Source organism: Vigna angularis, chromosome 1 (assembly GCF_016808095.1).
Source record: "Vigna angularis cultivar LongXiaoDou No.4 chromosome 1, ASM1680809v1, whole genome shotgun sequence".
NCBI lineage: Eukaryota > Viridiplantae > Streptophyta > Magnoliopsida > Fabales > Fabaceae > Vigna > Vigna angularis.
Window position 1 is genome coordinate 2,279,175 of NC_068970.1, and position 19,396 is coordinate 2,298,570.

Sequence of the window (19,396 nt, forward strand, 5' to 3'; positions counted from 1 at the left end):
TGAGAAGTTGCGAATGATAATAGTATTGGAGTGACAATGAGTAATTCGGAATACCTGGAATTGAATGATGATAAAATAAAAAATTCACATCCCTTTTGTTAGTTGGAGATGAAAACACGAGTAGGCCCTCTCTGATATAGAAAGCTCAAAATCCCATTGCACACGAGATAAAGATAAAACACACCAAATCTTTTGTATTATTATAACCAAATAAATACAACCAACATAAAAATTTGTGCGTGAAATCTTGTATTTGATGGATATTATTTAATATTGCGTAAAAATATTTTAATCAATGATGTCGATATACATTAAAAATTATTTACATATAATCAGAAACACTTCATAAAATGTACTTTTAAAATTAAGAATTAAAAAAATGTTCAGAAATAACTTTTAAAAGTCCCAAATCTAAATTAGACTTAAAATGTAAATTATAAATATCTTTTAATAGAAAAAATGTATATATATATATATATATATTTATGTGAATGTGATAATGTTAATATATGATAGTCACACGTGGAGAAATAATTTATGAGTTTTTTTAGTATTTGCCGTCAGATGGTAACGTCTCTTGCTGTACGGTTTCAAATCAAATAATTGACGTTTTTGGGTTAAATGTAGAGAGATCCTTTTGGGAGTATTAAAACAATTGTTTAGCAAATTTTATAAAAATAAAAAAAGCAAAAAGCAATCCAATTTAAACCCAAAAGCACTCGTCTAATTTTAGTTTTATTTTTTTATTAAATTTAAATTCAACGAAATAAAACGGCGTCAAAATGTTTTATGTTTAATTGAGGTAATTTTTAAATAAAAATAGGATAAAATTGGGCAGCAACTTTTCTAGTTTCCTATACATTTTTGCTCAAGATGTGGACCTACTATTCCACTTTTTCAAGATTATTGATAACATTTTTTATTAATATTATTAAAATATTTTTAAATTTGAGTTTGATCTTATCAGTGTTATTCAAATATATAAAAAAATATATCCTTAAGGTTATACATCGAATTTTGTTTCTTGTAAAAAGGATTTATTTCAACCTAACGTTCTAAAAACATTACAAAGAAACAAAATCTTATCCTTCATTATTTGCTACAGTACCTCATGAATTTTGTAATAGTTTTTTTACTGTACAATGCCAGTACCAAAATTTAAAGCTATAGTTTATACAAACTATTCAATCTTTCATTACTACATTTATCTTAGTAAGTTAATGATAATGCATTATTTCATAAAATTCATGAAGATGAACTTGATAAATCTGACATATAAATACATATATACATATTGGTTTTTTTGTTATATTCGCACTTCTTATCTGTTATCTGCTAGCTGATTATGATTGAGCTATTTGTCCATGCTTGTCAGTAGAGTTTGAGTTCCTTTGCCCTTTTAGCTCCTTGACTTGATAAAAACAATAATTAAGACTTTTTTATTTTAATTATACTAAAATTATATTAATTTTTAGGTTTTAAAAGTATTATGTACATTTTTGGAAAATAAAATGATAAATTGGGTAGAGGTTGTGTAATTTGGAAAATATGAACATAATTTAGTATTGCATGTTTGATGAGTTTGGTTTGAGGAAAGGGTGTTTTGGTAAATTGATTACAGGTTGTGAATTGAAATGAGATTATATGAGCAGCATGGCAATGCAGTGGTTCCAACCCTACACATTTTCTATCACTAACACTCTCTGGAATTAGTATATAATTATGTTTTTCTATTATCGATCTCTTTACTGGGATAGAGACTAATCATGATTTCTGCATTATAATTGTAGCTAATTTTCAATTACAGTGAAAATCTCAAATGCATTTTTCACTAGATATAAGTTGTATCTATGTTATTCCTATTAAGCTTTTAGGTCTCTCTTAGTTATCAATAATATACACATATATCAATAAAAAAAATTACAAAGGATGGAGTTTTTCACTCTAAAACTACTAACACATTAATTTTTATTTAATAATTTTTTTTTCGAAAACTTATATGTTTTTCTATCTTTTATCATGATCAACTTCTTGTAACTTCTTGTTAAGATGTCAGTGACTTGATTCTAACTTTCCTTGTTTAATAGTTTCACATTCTATTTATTTACATATTCTTCAATGAAATGAAAAAGATTAATATACTTGCTTCTTTTATGATTGATCTGTTTTTTGTGAAATTAATTGTTGACTTGTTATCAACTATTATCACATTTTTGTCTAGAAATGACAAAACAAGTATGAACACAACTTTTTTTTTCAAATAAAAAGTAATTTTAAAATTAATTATGTCTATATAATACCTTTTGAAGATATAAATATATATTTTGTCCATTACTATTCGTCATTCTCACCTTAGGTTGCTTCTTCAAAACATATACCATATTCATCTGGATTATAAAATTATTTAAATCTTGCAAACTTCTCATTCTAATGTTGGGTATAAACAAAATTCTACATCAGATAAAATATGAAATACACATGAGTTTATATATACATAAATTACATCCCTTAATAAGAATAAGAGACCTCTTGGAATGGTATCAAACACAAATCCGTGAGGATCTAGTCCAAAGCGGACAATATCTTACCTTACTGGTGTGAGGATATGTGTTTATATTAAACACACACAACATCATCTAAATCAAAATCAATGCTCTTCTTCTTCATATCAAACTCTTAAAATTAATTCATTAAAAGCTTTAAAATAATAAACATTTATATTTGAATTAATATTTATAATATGTAATATATATATATATATAATTATCGTATACTTTACTGTTGTCTTTAAATGATTAAAATTTAACATTTTAGTTGAAATGTTATTAAATCTGATCTTTTTAGTAGACAAGGTCAAATTATATTATACATCTTTCTTGCAATTAGTGAGGTTGTAGATCCTTTATATATAAAATGCTTAACCTATTTCATCTCAAGCCTATAAGATCATATTTCCATAGTAAGGTTTTACCTGGAGACAAAGGTTTACACTTTTCCATTAGAGTATGTTAACAGGCCATGAAATTAAATCCTTGATCTTAAATAATAACCTAAATTATACGAATAAAAAATATATTTTCTGAAAAATATTGATTTACCTTATCAATGACCTAATCCACTGGTTTTTACTTATATATATACATCCTTTATTTAAATTATTTAGCCAATTTTATTTAAAAAAAAAAACATAAAAATATTGTTTATTTTAGAGTCCAAAATTTCTGTTTAAAAGATATCTTAAAGATTTAAAAGAGAAAAATATATTTAAATTATTCTTTAGTTAGACTTCTTAATGATGTAAAATTATTAAGTATATCATAATAAAATTAACCTTTTACACTAATTTAATGATCAAAAAACATATATCAAAATATACTACATTAATGTAATTTTTTATATGAGCTAAATTACATTCAATATATAAATAGTTTTATAGTAATCATAATATTTGTATATAGTTAAACTTTGATTTATATTATAGTACTACCTTCAAAATTATATTTAGCTTATAATTAATTGTTAACATAATTTTTTGTATAGTTATGCATAAAATTTAAACTCTTTGTTATATAAAATAAAACCATCTCCTCCTGATAAATAAAATAAGTACGTATGTCTATTACAGCATATTTAACGCAAATATTTGTGATATTTTAAATTTTTATTTAAAACAAATTTACACAGTAGAGAGGTGCTCCATCATCTATAAGATGTAATTGTTCAGAAGTAAAATCAGTACGTTATCTTATCTTTATTTAGAAAATGACATTAATATTTGATTGGAAGTACAAATAAAAGTTGAGTTGTTTAACATTTTAGATTGCAATAAATTTGAGAATGGATTACTTAAATATGATGTTATATTCTGGACACAGCTTAGTTTATTTTGTTACAAAATAAAACATTTAAAATGCATATATTAAATTAATAGCATTTAGATGTTTTTATGTAAGGTACCAAAGGAAATTTATCATAAAATACTTTTATTATAAAAATTGAGAAAAAAAATCTTTTAAAATTAATTTAAATGAGTTACAAAATAAGTCTTGTTTTAAAATACAAGCAATGAAAAATAAATCCTTCAAAAAATAATTTATGTATAAATTAATTTTAACTCATTATTTAGAAGTAAAGTTAATATATAGAATGGAAAAAAATCATCTTGACATGTTTATGCACTTATCTAACACATAATTTTTTAATAAAAATGTGTGGATGTATTATCTTATAATATATAAATCTTATTGTCATAATTGGATACATATTTTATTTTAGGAGTGGATTTTATAAACTAGTTTTGTATTATTTTATCTTTTATTTATTATTATTTTTTTAAAATAAGTGTGCAACCTAGTTAACTTTGATTAACAAATTAATGGAAGGAAATTTTTTATAATAACATGAGATTTTATATTATTTGTATTTTATTATTTAATGAAGATTCATTTTGTATTTATTTATATTCTATAAATTGATTTTATATCTAGTTAATATAGAATTTTTAACACACATTCTACTTATACATTCTGAATTGACCTGATTTCATGTGTGATTTTCAACCAACACTCCTATCACGTCGAGGTATATAAACGTAAGACTAAACATTAATAATAAATATTATTACTATAAGTTTTAACATAACTTTCATATCATATTAATGAGTAGACTTTAAACCTAACTAAATCACACAAAAATTAAATTGAAAGATTTAAGAATTCTAATTAAATTTAATTTGCTAACTAAAATGAAAATACACATTTAAAATATAGAAAATTACAAAATCGAAAAGTTATTGAAAAATCAATTATATAGTAGAAGAAGAGGAATGAAAAAGGTTGAAAGAAGGTTGGTGAGATGTGTGTGTGAGAATAGTACTAGAAATTGGAAAGAGGCATGGAGCCATGGAAGCAAAAGGCAAAACCAAAAGTATGTAGCAGCTCAAAAAACGTGAAAATATTTGAACCTTAACCTTAACATAAACCTAAACCTAACGTAGTCCACACAACATAAGAAGAACCAATTCACGCAGGAGGATCTCCTCGTCTGCCTGCACTCTATTCACTACCATATATATGCATCTATGATTGGAATCTTCAATGCCACGTGTCACTATATCTTCACACGCGCCTCATGCGCGTGAGCATACACTTCCTTCACCCCACCCTGCCCTTGGACGGACCAGACACAACACAACCCTCGCTTTCTCTCTCCAAAGCAAAATAAAATAAAATAAAATTAATATATTATTATTATTAATAATAATAATAATAATAACAATTTCTGATATATCTTTTTCCCTATATATGAGCAAGGGAAGGGAGCGAGAAGAGAAGGACTTGGGTTTAGTTTTTATTTTTCACTTTTATTTTTGTCGTGGAAATTTTCTTCTCTCTTCTTTCTCTCTCTCTTTCTCGAATTTAACCTTTGTAGTGGCCATGAAAGCTCTTGTTCCTTGACGCAGGTACCACTCTTTCTCTCTTCATATGCACATCTTTGTATGTAATATATATATGTACGGAGAAATAGTTATGCTGTTATTATTTTCTTCATCAACAACTATGTCTTGTTCACGTTTTCTTTATTTCCAATCTGCTACTTCGTCAATCGCTGTGTAACAATCACGATCCATTTTCCCAGCTTCGCTTCTTCATGTGGGTCTCGCTTGCTGCTACTTCTTCCTCTTCTCCTTCCATGGAGGTAATAACACTGCGAATCTTCTTCTCTTTATTTTTTTTTCTCTTTTATCTTATTCTCTCTCTCGTGCTGTGCTGCTTGTACGGTTTTAATGTACTTGCAGGTGTGTTATCGCGTAAAATAACTGATTTTCTTGGATCATATTGGAATTCTCACTGGGAAACTTGTGTGTTTCTGTGTGCGCGCTTGTCTCTTTCTTTCTACTCTTATTTTTCTCTTCTTTTTTGTTTTACATATATTTGTGACTGTGTGCTTCATCTCTTGTTGCTGTTCCTTTTTCGTGCTCGAATGTTGTTGGCTTCGCGGAGATTGTGCCGTTTTTTGCATTCTAGAGAAATGTGCTTAATGGGGATTTTCATGCATTTCTGCGGAGTCTTCGCATTCGTTCTCTTTTCGTATATATTGTTCAGGGAATGGATCTGGTTTGTGGATTTGTTCTCGGTGCTCCTCTCGCTTTTTTGTTACCCACCTCTTCATATTAACACGTATGTTAACTCTTTGTCACGATTTTTTTATGCCAAGCTTTTTTTATGGGGAGTTCATTTGGTTGGTATAGGAATTTTGTTCAACTTCCATGTTTTGTTCCTAAAGGTTCCTGTTTAATTTGGGATTTTGTACCTGCAAGTTTTTTTTTTTTTGGGAAATTAAATCATAATTATGTCCGTCATTATATTTTTCTTTTTCATTTCTATATATTTTTTATTTTCCTATTAATTTAAATTTCTCCATTTTTCTAATCAATTATGACTTTTTGATGATAATTGGGTGTAGGGGTTATGACTTCTATATAAATATAAACCATAACACAATGTTATTATCTCACTGATTCTGAAACGGTTTGCTCAGCCGCACACTAACATGGCTAGCAAATTTCACTGATGAAATTGTAGGATGTCTATAATTTAAATTAACTAGCAATATGTTTCCCTGGTTTGACTCTAGCTGTCACTCCTAGGTGAAGGTTAAGTGGAAAATTCTCATTACCATTAAACCTCGTCATTATCGGCTAGTTCACTAGCATTTTATCAGGAAATAATGAAATCAAGCTATCAGTTTTGCACACAGCTGGAGGAAATGAAAATGCCGACTGTGTCTATTCTTGCTACTTTGTGTGTGTTGTAGGTTCATTACAGAAACATTATCAGGTACACAATATTAAATCTGTGTTTTATAGTGTGAGTGATGTATACAGAAAGAGAAGGGCAAGGACACTTACCCTTAGATTCAACTCTTGCTCTACTATTCACTTCCCTAGCAACAAGAAACACATCAGCTTAGATAAAACTAATCTTGACCATCCATGTGAGATTGAATCCTTAAAATTAGTTCCTCTCACCACCTGATATGCGTCCTATGTGTTTTCATGTTCATCTTTTAATTTTTTTTAAATATGTTCAAATTTATGAACAGGTGGATGCAGTACGAGTTAATGACATGAATTGTAATGTGGAGCAAGAACACGAGCAATCACTTTCTCCTGAATATTCTGGTGTTTATGATGTTTTTGGTGAGCCGGAAATATTTCCTCGGGTGGGTCAGCAGTACCAGGTTCAACTTCCTAGTTTAATTTCAAAATCTGATTATCACTGGTATGTAAGGAATCCATACGAGGCAGATAACTTTGCAAGTGTTCTCCATAAGTTTCGAGTTGGATTACCCATCCCAATAATTTGGATTAAGAATGAACTTCAGAACAGTAGGCATAATCAGCAGGAAAAGGCTTCCAAGTCAAATGGAGTTACCAATAAAAATGAATCTTCAAAACTAAATTGTATAAAAGAGACCTCTAATTATCTGGGTGGTGATATAGTAAAGGCTAAACTTGGGCCAGTGGGCAGTACATTGGTCAATGAGATGACACTGGGAAAATCGGGAGATTCCAATATGCAACAAGAAACAGAGATTGAGATGCACGAGAAGCATAGTGATAAAGGTCATTCTTTAGTTCCTGGGTCTGCGAGTGACACCTGGAATGAAATTGAAGAGGCCAGTTTCATCCTTGGCTTGTATATATTTGGGAAGAACCTTGTTCAGGTGAAAAGATTTATTGGTAATAAGAACATGGGAGATATACTGTCATTCTATTATGGAAAATTTTATAAATCTGACAAATATCAAAGATGGTCAGGATGCAGAAAAACGAGAAGTAGAAAATGCATTTATGGCCCAAAAATTTTCACTGGACCAAGACAACAAGAGCTTTTGTCTCGATTACTACCAATGGTATCAGAGGAATGCTACAATAAGTTACTCGAGGTACTCACTTAATTCTTGAGAGTTTATGCTAATGCTGTGATTATCATGGATTGGATCTACCAATTCTTCATTCACCTTAATCTGATCATGTCGACTTCTCCTTTCTCAACTATATACAGAACAAAAAAGATCTTTTGAGAAGCCAGAGTTTACAGGTGTCAGTTGTTTATTCTTGAACAAACACCACTTCTGAAAGTGATGATGACTTTTTGTTGAAGGTGGAAGAATTTCGAAGTCAGACTTTCTTTCAATAGAACTAGCAGGGCTTAAATCAAGAGCATTTTTTTATACATTATAATAGAAAAGTTCTGTGTGACAATTATTTTTATTCCAATTTCAACATAAGAATACATTACCTTTTCATCGTAGCTTTAGAAGTCTTTTTGCATCATGGACCTCATTAGTTATTGAGAACAAAACAGTTATCTTAGCATTTCTACTGCCCATTAATTAATCTACCTTTTATTTATGTCAAGGAATGTGTTTTGACTATACTAAATTCAATTACTTGGTAGGTTTCGAAGGCGTTTGCAGAGGGGAAAATGCTTCTAGAAGACTATGTTTTGACTTTAAAGGCCTCAGTTGGGCTCAAAGCTCTTGTTGAAGGAGTAGGAGTTGGTAAGGGGAAGGAAGATCTTACGGGACTCGCTATAGATTCCATGAAGCCTACTCAAGCACTACCTGTTCGCCAAGAAATACCAGTTGGCAAGGCATGTTCAATGCTTACACCTCCTGAAATAATAAGCTTTCTAACAGGTGATTTCAGATTAAGCAAAGCTCGAACAAGTGATCTGTTCTGGGAAGCTATTTGGCCTCGTTTACTTGCCAGAGGTTGGCACTCTGAGCAGCCAGATAGTCATAACTATGCCGTTATTTCTAAGCATTCTCTGGTCTTCCTTGTCCCTGGAGTTAAAAAATTTTCGAGGAAACTGGTGAAGGGAAATCACTATTTTGACTCTGTTAGTGATGTCTTGTGTAAAGTTGCTTCTGACCCTGAGCTAATTGAGCTCGGGACAATTGCAGATAATGATTGCAACAGCAAAGAGGGAAATGGTTGGGCACAAGATACAAAACTGGATCGCGAAAATTTCCCTGATCAACCACGCCACTGCTATCTCAAGGTAAAAACTCCAAACCGCAGCACAGATGTCATGAAATTTACTGTTGTGGACACAAGTCTGGCTTGTGAAAAGATGACGAATGTGAGAGAACTGAGAAGCTTGCCCTTTGAAGTTTTAAAAACTTGTACTTTTGAAAATGACTCTGATGATGATGAGAATACTTCTGAGAAGCACACAAATGAATCCGAGTCTGCCAAGACCACCTGCTTTGATAGGAGGAAGAATGGCATTACTAAAGCCAGTAAATCTAATATTGGTAAGCGTGTCTCTTCACTTTTGAATGGTTTTGAAAACAATGTCCCTTCTAAAGTGGAGCTGCCAAGCAGCGGCATGGCTTCTAGTGGCCTATCTGCTGCCTCCAAGGGCCAGAAGGCAGAATTCTTCTGCAACACACTCAAAAGAGATGGTTTGAATTGCTCATCACTCCAGAGAATGGTATCTGATAACAAAAATGATCTAGTCCCTGTTACAAAAAGAAGGAGGCGATTAACTGCTTGTAGCCGCGCAAAGAAAAATAGCAACACTGCCAATTTCTTTGTGGTTCCTAGAGGAAAAGAAAAGGAAGCTGGGTTTTGTTTGGATAATGGCAATTCAAAATCTAGTGCAAATGTATCTGCAAACTTCTTTGTGGCTACCAGAGTAGAACAAGAGGAAGCCAGTCTTCACAAGTCAAAATTTAGTGAGAGAGTTTCATGGGATATCCCACCCCAGGAGAAGTCATTAGCAGGTTTTCCAGCCCAGAAAACCAAAAGACTAGCAGATTCTCCGTCAAATCTAAGCTCAATCATCAATGAAGAAGCTGTTCCTGACACTAGTTCTTCAGGCGCTACGGGTCAATGTAGTAAACCCCAACCACGGACTATGATTGACCTTAACTTGCCTGTTTCACCAGAAGCTGAAGTTGATGAACCTTTTGTGAATGTAGTGACCGAGATGCAGGAAAATAAGATATCCAAGGAATCAAATGATCCCAGTGTTGGAACAAACTCCAAACTTGGCGATCACCCTGAACAACAGCCTGACATGCACACCCGGAGGCAGAGCACCAGAAACCGCCCACCAACAACGAAAGTGCTTGAAGCTTTTGCCTTTGGATATCTAGACAGAAAGGAGAAGCGAAGAAGTAGAGATTATCTTCAAGACAGCTCAATAACGAGACCTTCCGTATCCCGCAAAGTGGGAGGCGCTAGTAATGCTGGTACTGGTCTTGAAAAAGAAGAAAAAACAGACGTCGTCTGTAATGGTAGCCCCGGAAGTGACTGTAATATAGACAGGCTCCAAGTTTAATGAAGGATAAATGAAACTGAGTGTTCAAACTCAACTCTAGACTCAGGATGTGAATGCCACTTCTTTGAATACAAGCAGTGGAAGTTTGATTATCTGGATCCAATATCGTTAGATGGCATGCATGACATGAACAAGATAGCAGCCTTTTCACTGACTGAAGTGGTTTTGCACATAATGGATGTTAGATATTAACTTCGAAGGAAGGTTTTTAATCGCTTAAAACTTTCAAATCTTTCCAATAGAATGTACTAAAAGCTACATAGAGAAATCCCTCTGGTCTTCTCAGCTTTTGCAATCAACAGAATCTGAGAGATGTCTAGTCCCTGGAATTGAACTTTTATGCTTTTCTCATTTCTTAGTTGCAGTGCCAGTCCTCAATGCCAGACATCGTTTCAGTCAACCCTTGCTGCCCCTGGTTATGAACAAAATACACAGTAAGCCAATGCACATTGTGACAAAAGTTTTTCTTTTTCTTTTTTATGTTAAACCTCGTCAGATTCTGTCAGATGACAGAAGAAAAGTAAATGGAGCAGTTATCAAAGGCCTTTCCCTATTGAATGGGTATGTCCTTCTTTATACATTCATATATGATGTGATTTCATCGTTGTTATGGTTGTTTCTAATAATTTACCATTTCGCTTAGACCAAGCGTAGCTATTTATATTTGCATGGAGAGGGCAGTTTACCTCCCAAGTTGTGAATCAGAAAGCCATGTTCTCTGTATGTAAAGTAATAGGTGTTTATGGCTTGACTTTTCTCCTCAAACAAAAAGAATTTTTCACCAATTTTCCAAATCTTGACCTACTGTTAGATGAGAACATATCTTCAAGTTGACCAAATTTGCTTTGTAGTGATATATTTTTGTGTTCAAATTTACTTAGCTGTATAGATTTTAAAATTTAAGTGAACTGTTTAACTAATGATACCGAAGTTTGTCATTATCTTATTTTTTGAACTTTCAATTTAGGTTAACCTTGATTTGTCCCATTCAAGTTTCAGAGTGAACCCATATATAATTGAGTTTAGGTCTAAAAATGTGATTTAATCAGACTTTAGGGTTAAGATTAAGTACATACATATTAACTCATCCTTGATGTGAAGTCTCTATTTTTTTTTTATTTTATCTTTACTTTAATGTATTGTTTGTTCAGTTCTTTTCGTTCCCAATATTTGGAAAAATGTCTTTTCTTTAAGAATTTTTCATTCTGTCAATTCTCTTCTCTGCAATTGACATTTGAAAATGACTTTGTCCACTTTTGTTTTACGTCTTTCAAAACCTAAACTTCCGTTTCCAACAAGTATAATACATAAATGATTTAATACCTACTTTTTCTTGTTAGGATGTTTTATTATACAGAAAGGAATATAGTCACAAGACCTTATAAAAGTGAAAACAAAATATGATAAATAATTTAAAAGTTGACTTCTAAATATTTGTAGCTTTTTAATAAATATTGTAAGTAGCCACAATATCGAGAAAAGACAAATATAAAACTTTTTCCAAATTTCCTTTGAATTAAAAAATAGCACGTATAAAAGTATTTTCCTTTATTTTAAATATCAATATTCTGTTAGAAAATTCAAAATTCATTTTTATAATAATGTCAAAGTTTTGATTTGTTTTCAACATTTCATAATTCCAAATTCCAACTAACTATCAGTTTCGGACATAAATTACGTCCCAATCCGATGTTGTTGTCGGTTTCTTTATTAAATTCCAGCAAATGGTTTTATTTTTTTCAGTACTTTAATTCTCTGCAGATGTGTCCATAGCGATAATCCAATAATGAAGTCATACACACATGCCATCATATTTTCTATTTCTAGTATAAATAGAATCACTAATGCTAATTTATATTTATAATTTAATTTCTATAATTCAAATATCTAACAAAAAGTGATATCACTAATATTGACCCTATGCTCAAATTCGAAAGTATTTGAATTTCTAAGTGTTTCGAAAAGAGTTGAATGAAATTGCAAGGTGTGATGTTCATGAGATGTGTAGTTCGTACAATGTTAGTGTGAGATTGTGTTTCTTGTTATCAGTATGATCTTCATATGACAACTGGTAAGAGACTTTAGTTTCCCCTAATGTTATAATATTTTTTGTGATTCGAGCAAGATTCAATGTTAAAAATGGACGTCTTCCATGAGAACGTTTCATTGAAATTACAATTTAAGGTTTTCAAAATTATGTTTTTTAATTATTGGTCTTATTAAATAAAGATAAATGTTAGAATCAATAATGAATTATCTGATCAAATTGATTTAAGCATGTCTCATGTATAATCAATTGTTGATAGTAGTCCACGTAAACTAAATCAATAATGAAAGTAATGTAAAAAAAGTACGATAGAGAGAATTAAATTTTGAGAAAAAATAAATACTTTACTACATGTCGTAATAATTTAACATAACTTACTTTAAAAAGTTCACATGTAAAAAACTAAGATAATTTAAATATTTTTTCTTTCATTATCTCATCTTATATATCTTTTGAGATAAATAAGATTTCAAAACATAATTTTAAAGATGATTGATTTGTATGAGTTAGAATTCACGAAGTTAGTTTTACAATTTTTTATTTTAAAATTTGTTTTGGTTGAAAGTGTATGAAGGTCAGAATCTTTCTTCCTTGTTTTGTTCTTTTTCGATCGTTCAATTTTTTCGATCCACTTCAATGGATTGTTGACTTGCAGAAGAAGACGCTCAAGTTAGATATTTTTTTTTCTATTTTAAATAGGTCTTTATTTTATTAGGATAGATCAATATTGTTTTACCTGAACATCAATAATATATTTTTAGGGCTTGTAGCAGTCAAACACATTGATTAACCATTAACGCAATATATTTTTAAGTCATTAAACCTATTAATACATGCTAATATATTAATACATGCTAATATATCTCGTAACTGCTCGTAAATGACCATTAACTCTGATCGGTATATTTCATAAATTAATAATGAAAAAAAAATTAAATTAAATATAAGATAGTGTTAAATATGTAGTAGTAATGTATTAATATTTTTTAATTGTTTTATGTACTTTTCAATAAAGGAATTTGAAAATGTAGAAGTATATAGTTAAATATTTTGTATTGTTTAATTTTTGTATTTCTTTGATTTTGTAATAATTTTGTTTTAAAAAAAACTTATATGTATATAAGATGAAATAATATTTATATTTAAGGTTGGATATGGGAAAAACTTATTTAAGAAATGGAAAATGAATTTACTCATTTTTTAATTGTTGCAATTTTTTTAGATAATAAAAATGGAAAATGTATAACTATATGGTCTAAGTGTATTACTTTTTGTTCAAAGTAGGAATTGATAACTAGTTGATTGTAGTTAAAATTAGAAAATTAAACTGAATGTATAGGATATACATTGATGAGTGAATAATTTTAATAAACTATACATTGAATTTAATTTTGCTAATTTTAAATAAAAGTAGAAATCATCAATTCCTACCTATAAACTTTCAACAAAATAATAATAAACTTAAATTATTTAACCATATACTTATACATTTTTCAATTATAAACTAAAATTCAAATTAAAAGTTAGTGTTTAGAAAATCATACCTTGTATAGTTTATTAACTTAGTATTTCAAATCTTCATCAACACCAAGACCAGCCCGTAGTGAGCCATGAAACTCCACGAACTCCATTCAGTTTGTCAAATTGAGGTGTTAGGTTAAAATATAATCACTTGCCAGGTTACAACCAACAAATTATGCAAAAACACACTGATGGGATTGTTTATGAAAGGCAGAAGGATGAATCCTGGACATCAAATATCAATAATTGGAATCTTGGGGATTGCAGAAGGACATTATTAGCCTACAAAAATGACAAATTTGAGGATAGACTACTTTTGTCCAACAGAATTATCATAAAGAATAGGCACAGCATGGTCTCAACCTCGAACACAAAAAGATATTCATTAACTATGACCGAATTTAACTACAAGACTACAATTAGGTTGAATCCAAACACCACTCGATTCTAGACAGGCTTTGCACCATCTTGGAAATATACATTTGGAATTCGATATCAGACGTAGACATCAAGAACAAATCTTTTCCATCTACAACTATCATTACAATGAATTAAATCCCTCACTTTCTTCCTACACTACGAGGGATCAATTTGTATATTGAAAAAGAATATAATTAATAACGGAAGAAAAAGTGGGGAAAAATCAACTAAAAGTGGATTCTAGCCAATCTGATGTCAACTCATAAGCAACAAATGTAACAGCACCAGCAGGTGCAGCTTTAACAGTTGATGGGATTATCCCCTTGTACAAACCAGCCCAACCCTCTAATCGCAATATCCGTTGCATGGCATCCAACATGTTCCTGTATGCACGATGCTCAACTCGAGCTCCATATCTTGGATGTCTTTGAAGCCCTTCAATCTGCAGCAAGAAAGAATGAAGATCCATTATTACAAATGACAATGACAGAATAACACAATGTCCAATTTTCTTTAACACCCTCTCCTATGTATCCCTAAAGTACAATTTTTAAGGTTGAGAGGCGAGGATATCTAAAACTAAGTTCTGAAATTGAACATCCAATCCCTGTAATGATCTTTAATATGTGTAGAGGTTTACCTGAAATCTTTTCTTGACGACATCAAGTGGATGACAGACAAGTTTGGCACATGTTCCAGCTGCTAACCCACAAAGGAAAAGCTGAAAGCTAGAGATGTTGTCTTCTGCAGCAGCGTTCGAAAATCTATGATTCAAAGCCTACAATTTCACACCCGCAATACATTATATGTTAACAGGACCAAACACTACAATACAAAATTAAAGTAAACTAAACATTCATCAACTACGTGAAGCTTTAAGACAAGCGGAAATAAACCGATAGTGACATAATTTCAAAAGTTAATTTTCTCTTCTGCTAATAATTCATCAACTTTAATCTGCAAATAATTCATCAACTTTAATCTGCAAATAATTCATCCAGTAAATGGCAATAGTAATTCATACGCAGAGTCCACACTGAAAAGCAAGGCAACAGATAAAACAAGGATGAGACAAAATGTATATTGAAACTGAAAATGCACATATAGGGCAATCCTCAAAACTGAATCAGAGAATCGCATTCCACCGAGAAGCCTACAATATGAAGGAATAATATTACAAAGCATGGCAGACTGGATCATGCAGTGTCCATGGGAATCTACCATCTCACCACATTAGAGTTTCACAATAAACAAAGTATAACATCCAAAGAATGCAGAGAATAATCACGTCAACAAAAACAGATGAGTTTTAAATAGAAGGACTGGAATTGTACCATGGCCCAACGCTTAAATGTATCATACGTGCCAAATTGTAGACCTGCATAAGGTATAATCTCCACTAGAGTAGGGGACAGTCCGGAATACAAGCCTTGGAATCCACGTGTACGAACAATATCAATGAATGCTGATCTCATGGTTGGATATACCTATAGCAGGATATTGGCAAATGCTTGTTACAAAAAAAAAAAAACTTCAAAATGGACCAAAACAAGATCTTTATTTCCATACAAAGCAAAACAAAACAGCATAAAAAGCATAAGCGTTTAGAGTTAATGAAATCATTAATGAAGATCTCATCTGCCACAAGTACTCAAAGGACCACCACATTGTTCATAGCAATCCTTAAACTGGAAACATACAATACTAGTATACCATGGATTGATACTTGAGCCCATTTCATAACCAAGCTGAAGTCAAACTTAATAAGGTTCAAGGTATTCACCATAGTCCAGAGTGAATTATAACAAGATTCTATTGTGACTTATGGTCTGCAGCTGTCAATGATTCAGTATAATCAATGAAAGAGAATGGATGCTATAGTTTGCAAGGCATTCATCTCCAGGATTTTCCTTAACAATATATGAATAACCAATATGAGAAGGGATCAAATTACTCCAAAAGTAAATATAAAAGAGTTAATCCTCTTTCTTTTAATCTAACCGCATGAGATGGATTACCCATTACAACCATCAGACTAAATTCACTCTTTGGAGTAAATATATCCCTTAAAAAGTAGCTCTTGTCATTTAATTTGAGTTCCTTCCACTTGACATTTAATTTGATTTCCTTCCTCTGTTTCACATTAGTTAACAAGTGTGAAAAAGAAAACAATAAATGAGTGCGTAGATTTCTCACATTATCCACGAGAACAGAAAAATAAATACTTTAAAATTTCAAACTACAATATCTTGAGGAATATCAGATTTGATTTCTCTCCAATGTAGAGAGTATAAAGGTTGGTGTCTCCCAAGGCATTTGAACAATAGTGCATTTTAGAAGTATAGCATAACTTTGAGGTGGACACAACTCAAAACTAACAAAACTGTTGATAGAGCTCATTTGAAAATGAAGCATCCTCTAGCTCGCAACAAGCAACAGGAACAGATAAAACAAAAAAGTGATGTCAAAGAATAAACATTCAAGCCCAAAGAATGAAGTGCAGGCTCATCTTTATGATGGAGAAGATAAAAGCCTAAAGTTTAAGAACCAAATTAATATATTTAAAAAGAAGAACAATAATTTGCTTCACTCTACAGAACACTAACTAACATTACATAAATTTAGTTTGAATCTGTTTAATGAACTTAAAACTAATAATGCTTATACCTTCGGTTCACCCTGAGATGCTAATATGGTACGGAGAAGATCAAAGGGGTATGAACCTACTGTAGCTGCACACCCAGCTAATGCTCCACTGACATAGGAAAGATAAGGGCTCAAATTAATGTGATTCTCTGCACAAACAAAATAGCAATCAATGAAAAAAACAAAATACTATAAATAAAAAATAAAGGACATCTTTTAGTATATAATAATTAAATAATTATATTTCTGAAGTGTGCAGAGTGTATGGCAATAGGCTTTAGCTAGCATTTATAGAGTACACACCGGTTAACTACAGACAGCACCCTCCTCCCCAAAAGAGCCTTAGACAAAACAAATTGGTATAATTGAATAAGAGCCTTATGCAAAATAAATTGGTCTAAATGTATTCAGCAAATACCGCAACGAATTTAATAAAACTCCAGAAAAATTATTTCTATCGGTTGAGAATGTATTCAATTTAACACTAACACTGTAAAATAAAAGATAGTATTAGTGAAGACGCCGCATGGAGACCGTAAATTACAAAATAGAATACCTGTCTTTGAAGAGCCAGAGACAAAAGTCTTCAACTTATGTAAAACTGTAAACTGTATAGCTGTATACGGCATAACCATGAGCAATGCCGGGACATTTCCCCGCCAAAATCCCTGGAAAAAGGATAAGAAAAAAAAAGAAGCTTTTAGCTCCTAAACACGCACACAATGATAAACATAAAGGGTAACAAAAATCACAGGCTTTATTTATTGCTTCCTCTACCTGAACGCCTTCTTCTCTAAGAATATCCTTGGTTGCTTGAAACATGCCAGTATATTTTGATGGTGCAGACGCAGCTGCAGCCAAATCCTTACGTAGTAAAGCCCACGAAGATGTGGGCTCCAGTTGAACCTGTTATTTTGATTTCGAGGTTGAATAACACCACAATTAAATTGAAATAACCATTCCAACCAAAAAAACATTACACAGACACAAACAAACCTGGAATCGAATCTTTATAACATCGAGGGGCGAGGTAACAGTCCGTGATATTCCTCCGGAAATTGCTCCGGCCGAGGAATCAATCAAGGCACGCTTCAGTTTACTCGGTTCCTCCATTGCCGCAAATAGTCTCCTCCGTTTTAGGGCTACAACCTGCAACGGCTAATGAAATTAGGGTTTCTGAAAATCGGAGAGAAGTCGATAGAGAAATTAGGGTTTAGGATCTGTGCATGTGCAGAGAGAAGGAAAGGGACCTCGGGGAGATGGAAAAGAGAGCCGACATTGGAGACTAGAGAGAGAGATGAAGAGAGAGAGAGAGAGAGAGAGAGAGAGAGAGAGAGAGAGAGAGAGAGAGAGAGAGAGAGAGAGAGAGAGAGAGACGAACAGAGAAAACAAGTTTTCTATCCGATTGAGTCAGATTTGGCGGAGAAAGACGCAGTTTATTTATAGAAAGAAATGAAGTAAATGATTGTTGAGTTTATGAGAACAAAATTTTGTTTTCAATTGACCAGAAATTATGGCATTGCAGCGTATTCTTTTTCTTTCTCAGTTTCAGATTCACCTATGTCCTACCCTATTGCTAAACCTTTCTCTCTTTTATTTTCCTTTTTTTTATTCACAAATCAATCTTTATCTTTATTATAATTACTATTATAATATATTATTATTAGTCAAAACACACTTTCTTTATAATTTTTGTTAACCTAAAAATTATTTGTATGGACCAAAAAAATATCACCTAATTCGAATTTATCTTTGATCTTTGATCTCGTTGATGATTTCATGTTAATTGGTTACATCATGACAAAGTTACAATAAAATTTAACACAAAATTGAAAATAAGTTTTAAAATAGGAAAAATATATTTTTTTCTTTAATAAATAATATTTCTTTTAGTAGATACTAGTTATAAGGTTATGTTTATAATTTTTACGTCTGTATGAGGATTGGACTAAGTATTTGATCCGTTCGAATTCAAAATCAAATAAATTTCAACGCAAATTCTCTCTTTTACATTAAATTGGTTTTCAAACTTTTTCCAAAAGAAAATTAAATATCTACACTCCTGTATTATAGGTTGTAAGAAGACAAAATAGGTAGTTTAGAAACTTCTCTCTCAAATATCTGAAATTATCCTCTCTTTTTTTAGTTATATTTATATTTATCTTTTGTTATCATTTATCTCTTTCAATGTGTAATAAAAAACACATCTTGTATTTTTATTTTTAAACATAACCTTATGACGTTTTTCAATTCAGTTTCTTCCGGCACAAAACAAAACAAAAAAATACACTAACAAAATAAGATAAAAAAATAGTTTATCTATAAAAAAAATATTTTATACCAATTACTATCCCATTTGAAAATCTAATATAAAGGTAGAATGATTCTTACAAAAATAAATTTT

The 19,396-nt window shown here is 31.2% G+C and overlaps 2 protein-coding genes across 3 annotated transcripts; one reads left to right on the plus strand and one right to left on the minus strand.

The window, feature by feature from the left end:
* The first annotated feature begins 5,327 nt into the window (after positions 1-5,327).
* On the plus strand, positions 5,328-11,143 carry LOC108347789 (uncharacterized). Its single transcript, XM_017587207.2, has 4 exons — positions 5,328-5,461; positions 5,638-5,697; positions 7,105-7,950; positions 8,466-11,143. The coding sequence occupies exons 2-4, from the start codon at positions 5,650-5,652 to the stop codon at positions 10,356-10,358; spliced, it is 2,787 nt and encodes a 928-aa protein (XP_017442696.2). The 5' UTR covers positions 5,328-5,461; positions 5,638-5,649; the 3' UTR covers positions 10,359-11,143.
* A 3,141-nt stretch (positions 11,144-14,284) lies between these two features.
* LOC108323860 (mitochondrial thiamine diphosphate carrier 2) lies at positions 14,285-18,490 on the minus strand. 2 transcript variants are annotated; one of them, XM_052871721.1, is made up of 9 exons: positions 18,328-18,490; positions 18,243-18,293; positions 17,989-18,141; positions 17,770-17,898; positions 17,549-17,660; positions 17,014-17,141; positions 15,681-15,833; positions 14,987-15,124; positions 14,285-14,788 (listed from the first exon to the last, which is right to left on the minus strand). In XM_052871721.1, exons 3-9 carry the CDS (start codon positions 18,103-18,105, stop codon positions 14,570-14,572), a joined length of 996 nt encoding a protein of 331 aa, XP_052727681.1. In that variant the 5' UTR covers positions 18,106-18,141; positions 18,243-18,293; positions 18,328-18,490; the 3' UTR covers positions 14,285-14,569. The 2 variants fall into 2 exon arrangements, with proteins under 2 accessions (XP_052727681.1, XP_017412146.1); XM_017556657.2 differs by having other exon boundaries at positions 18,243-18,490.
* Positions 18,491-19,396: the final 906 nt, after the last annotated feature.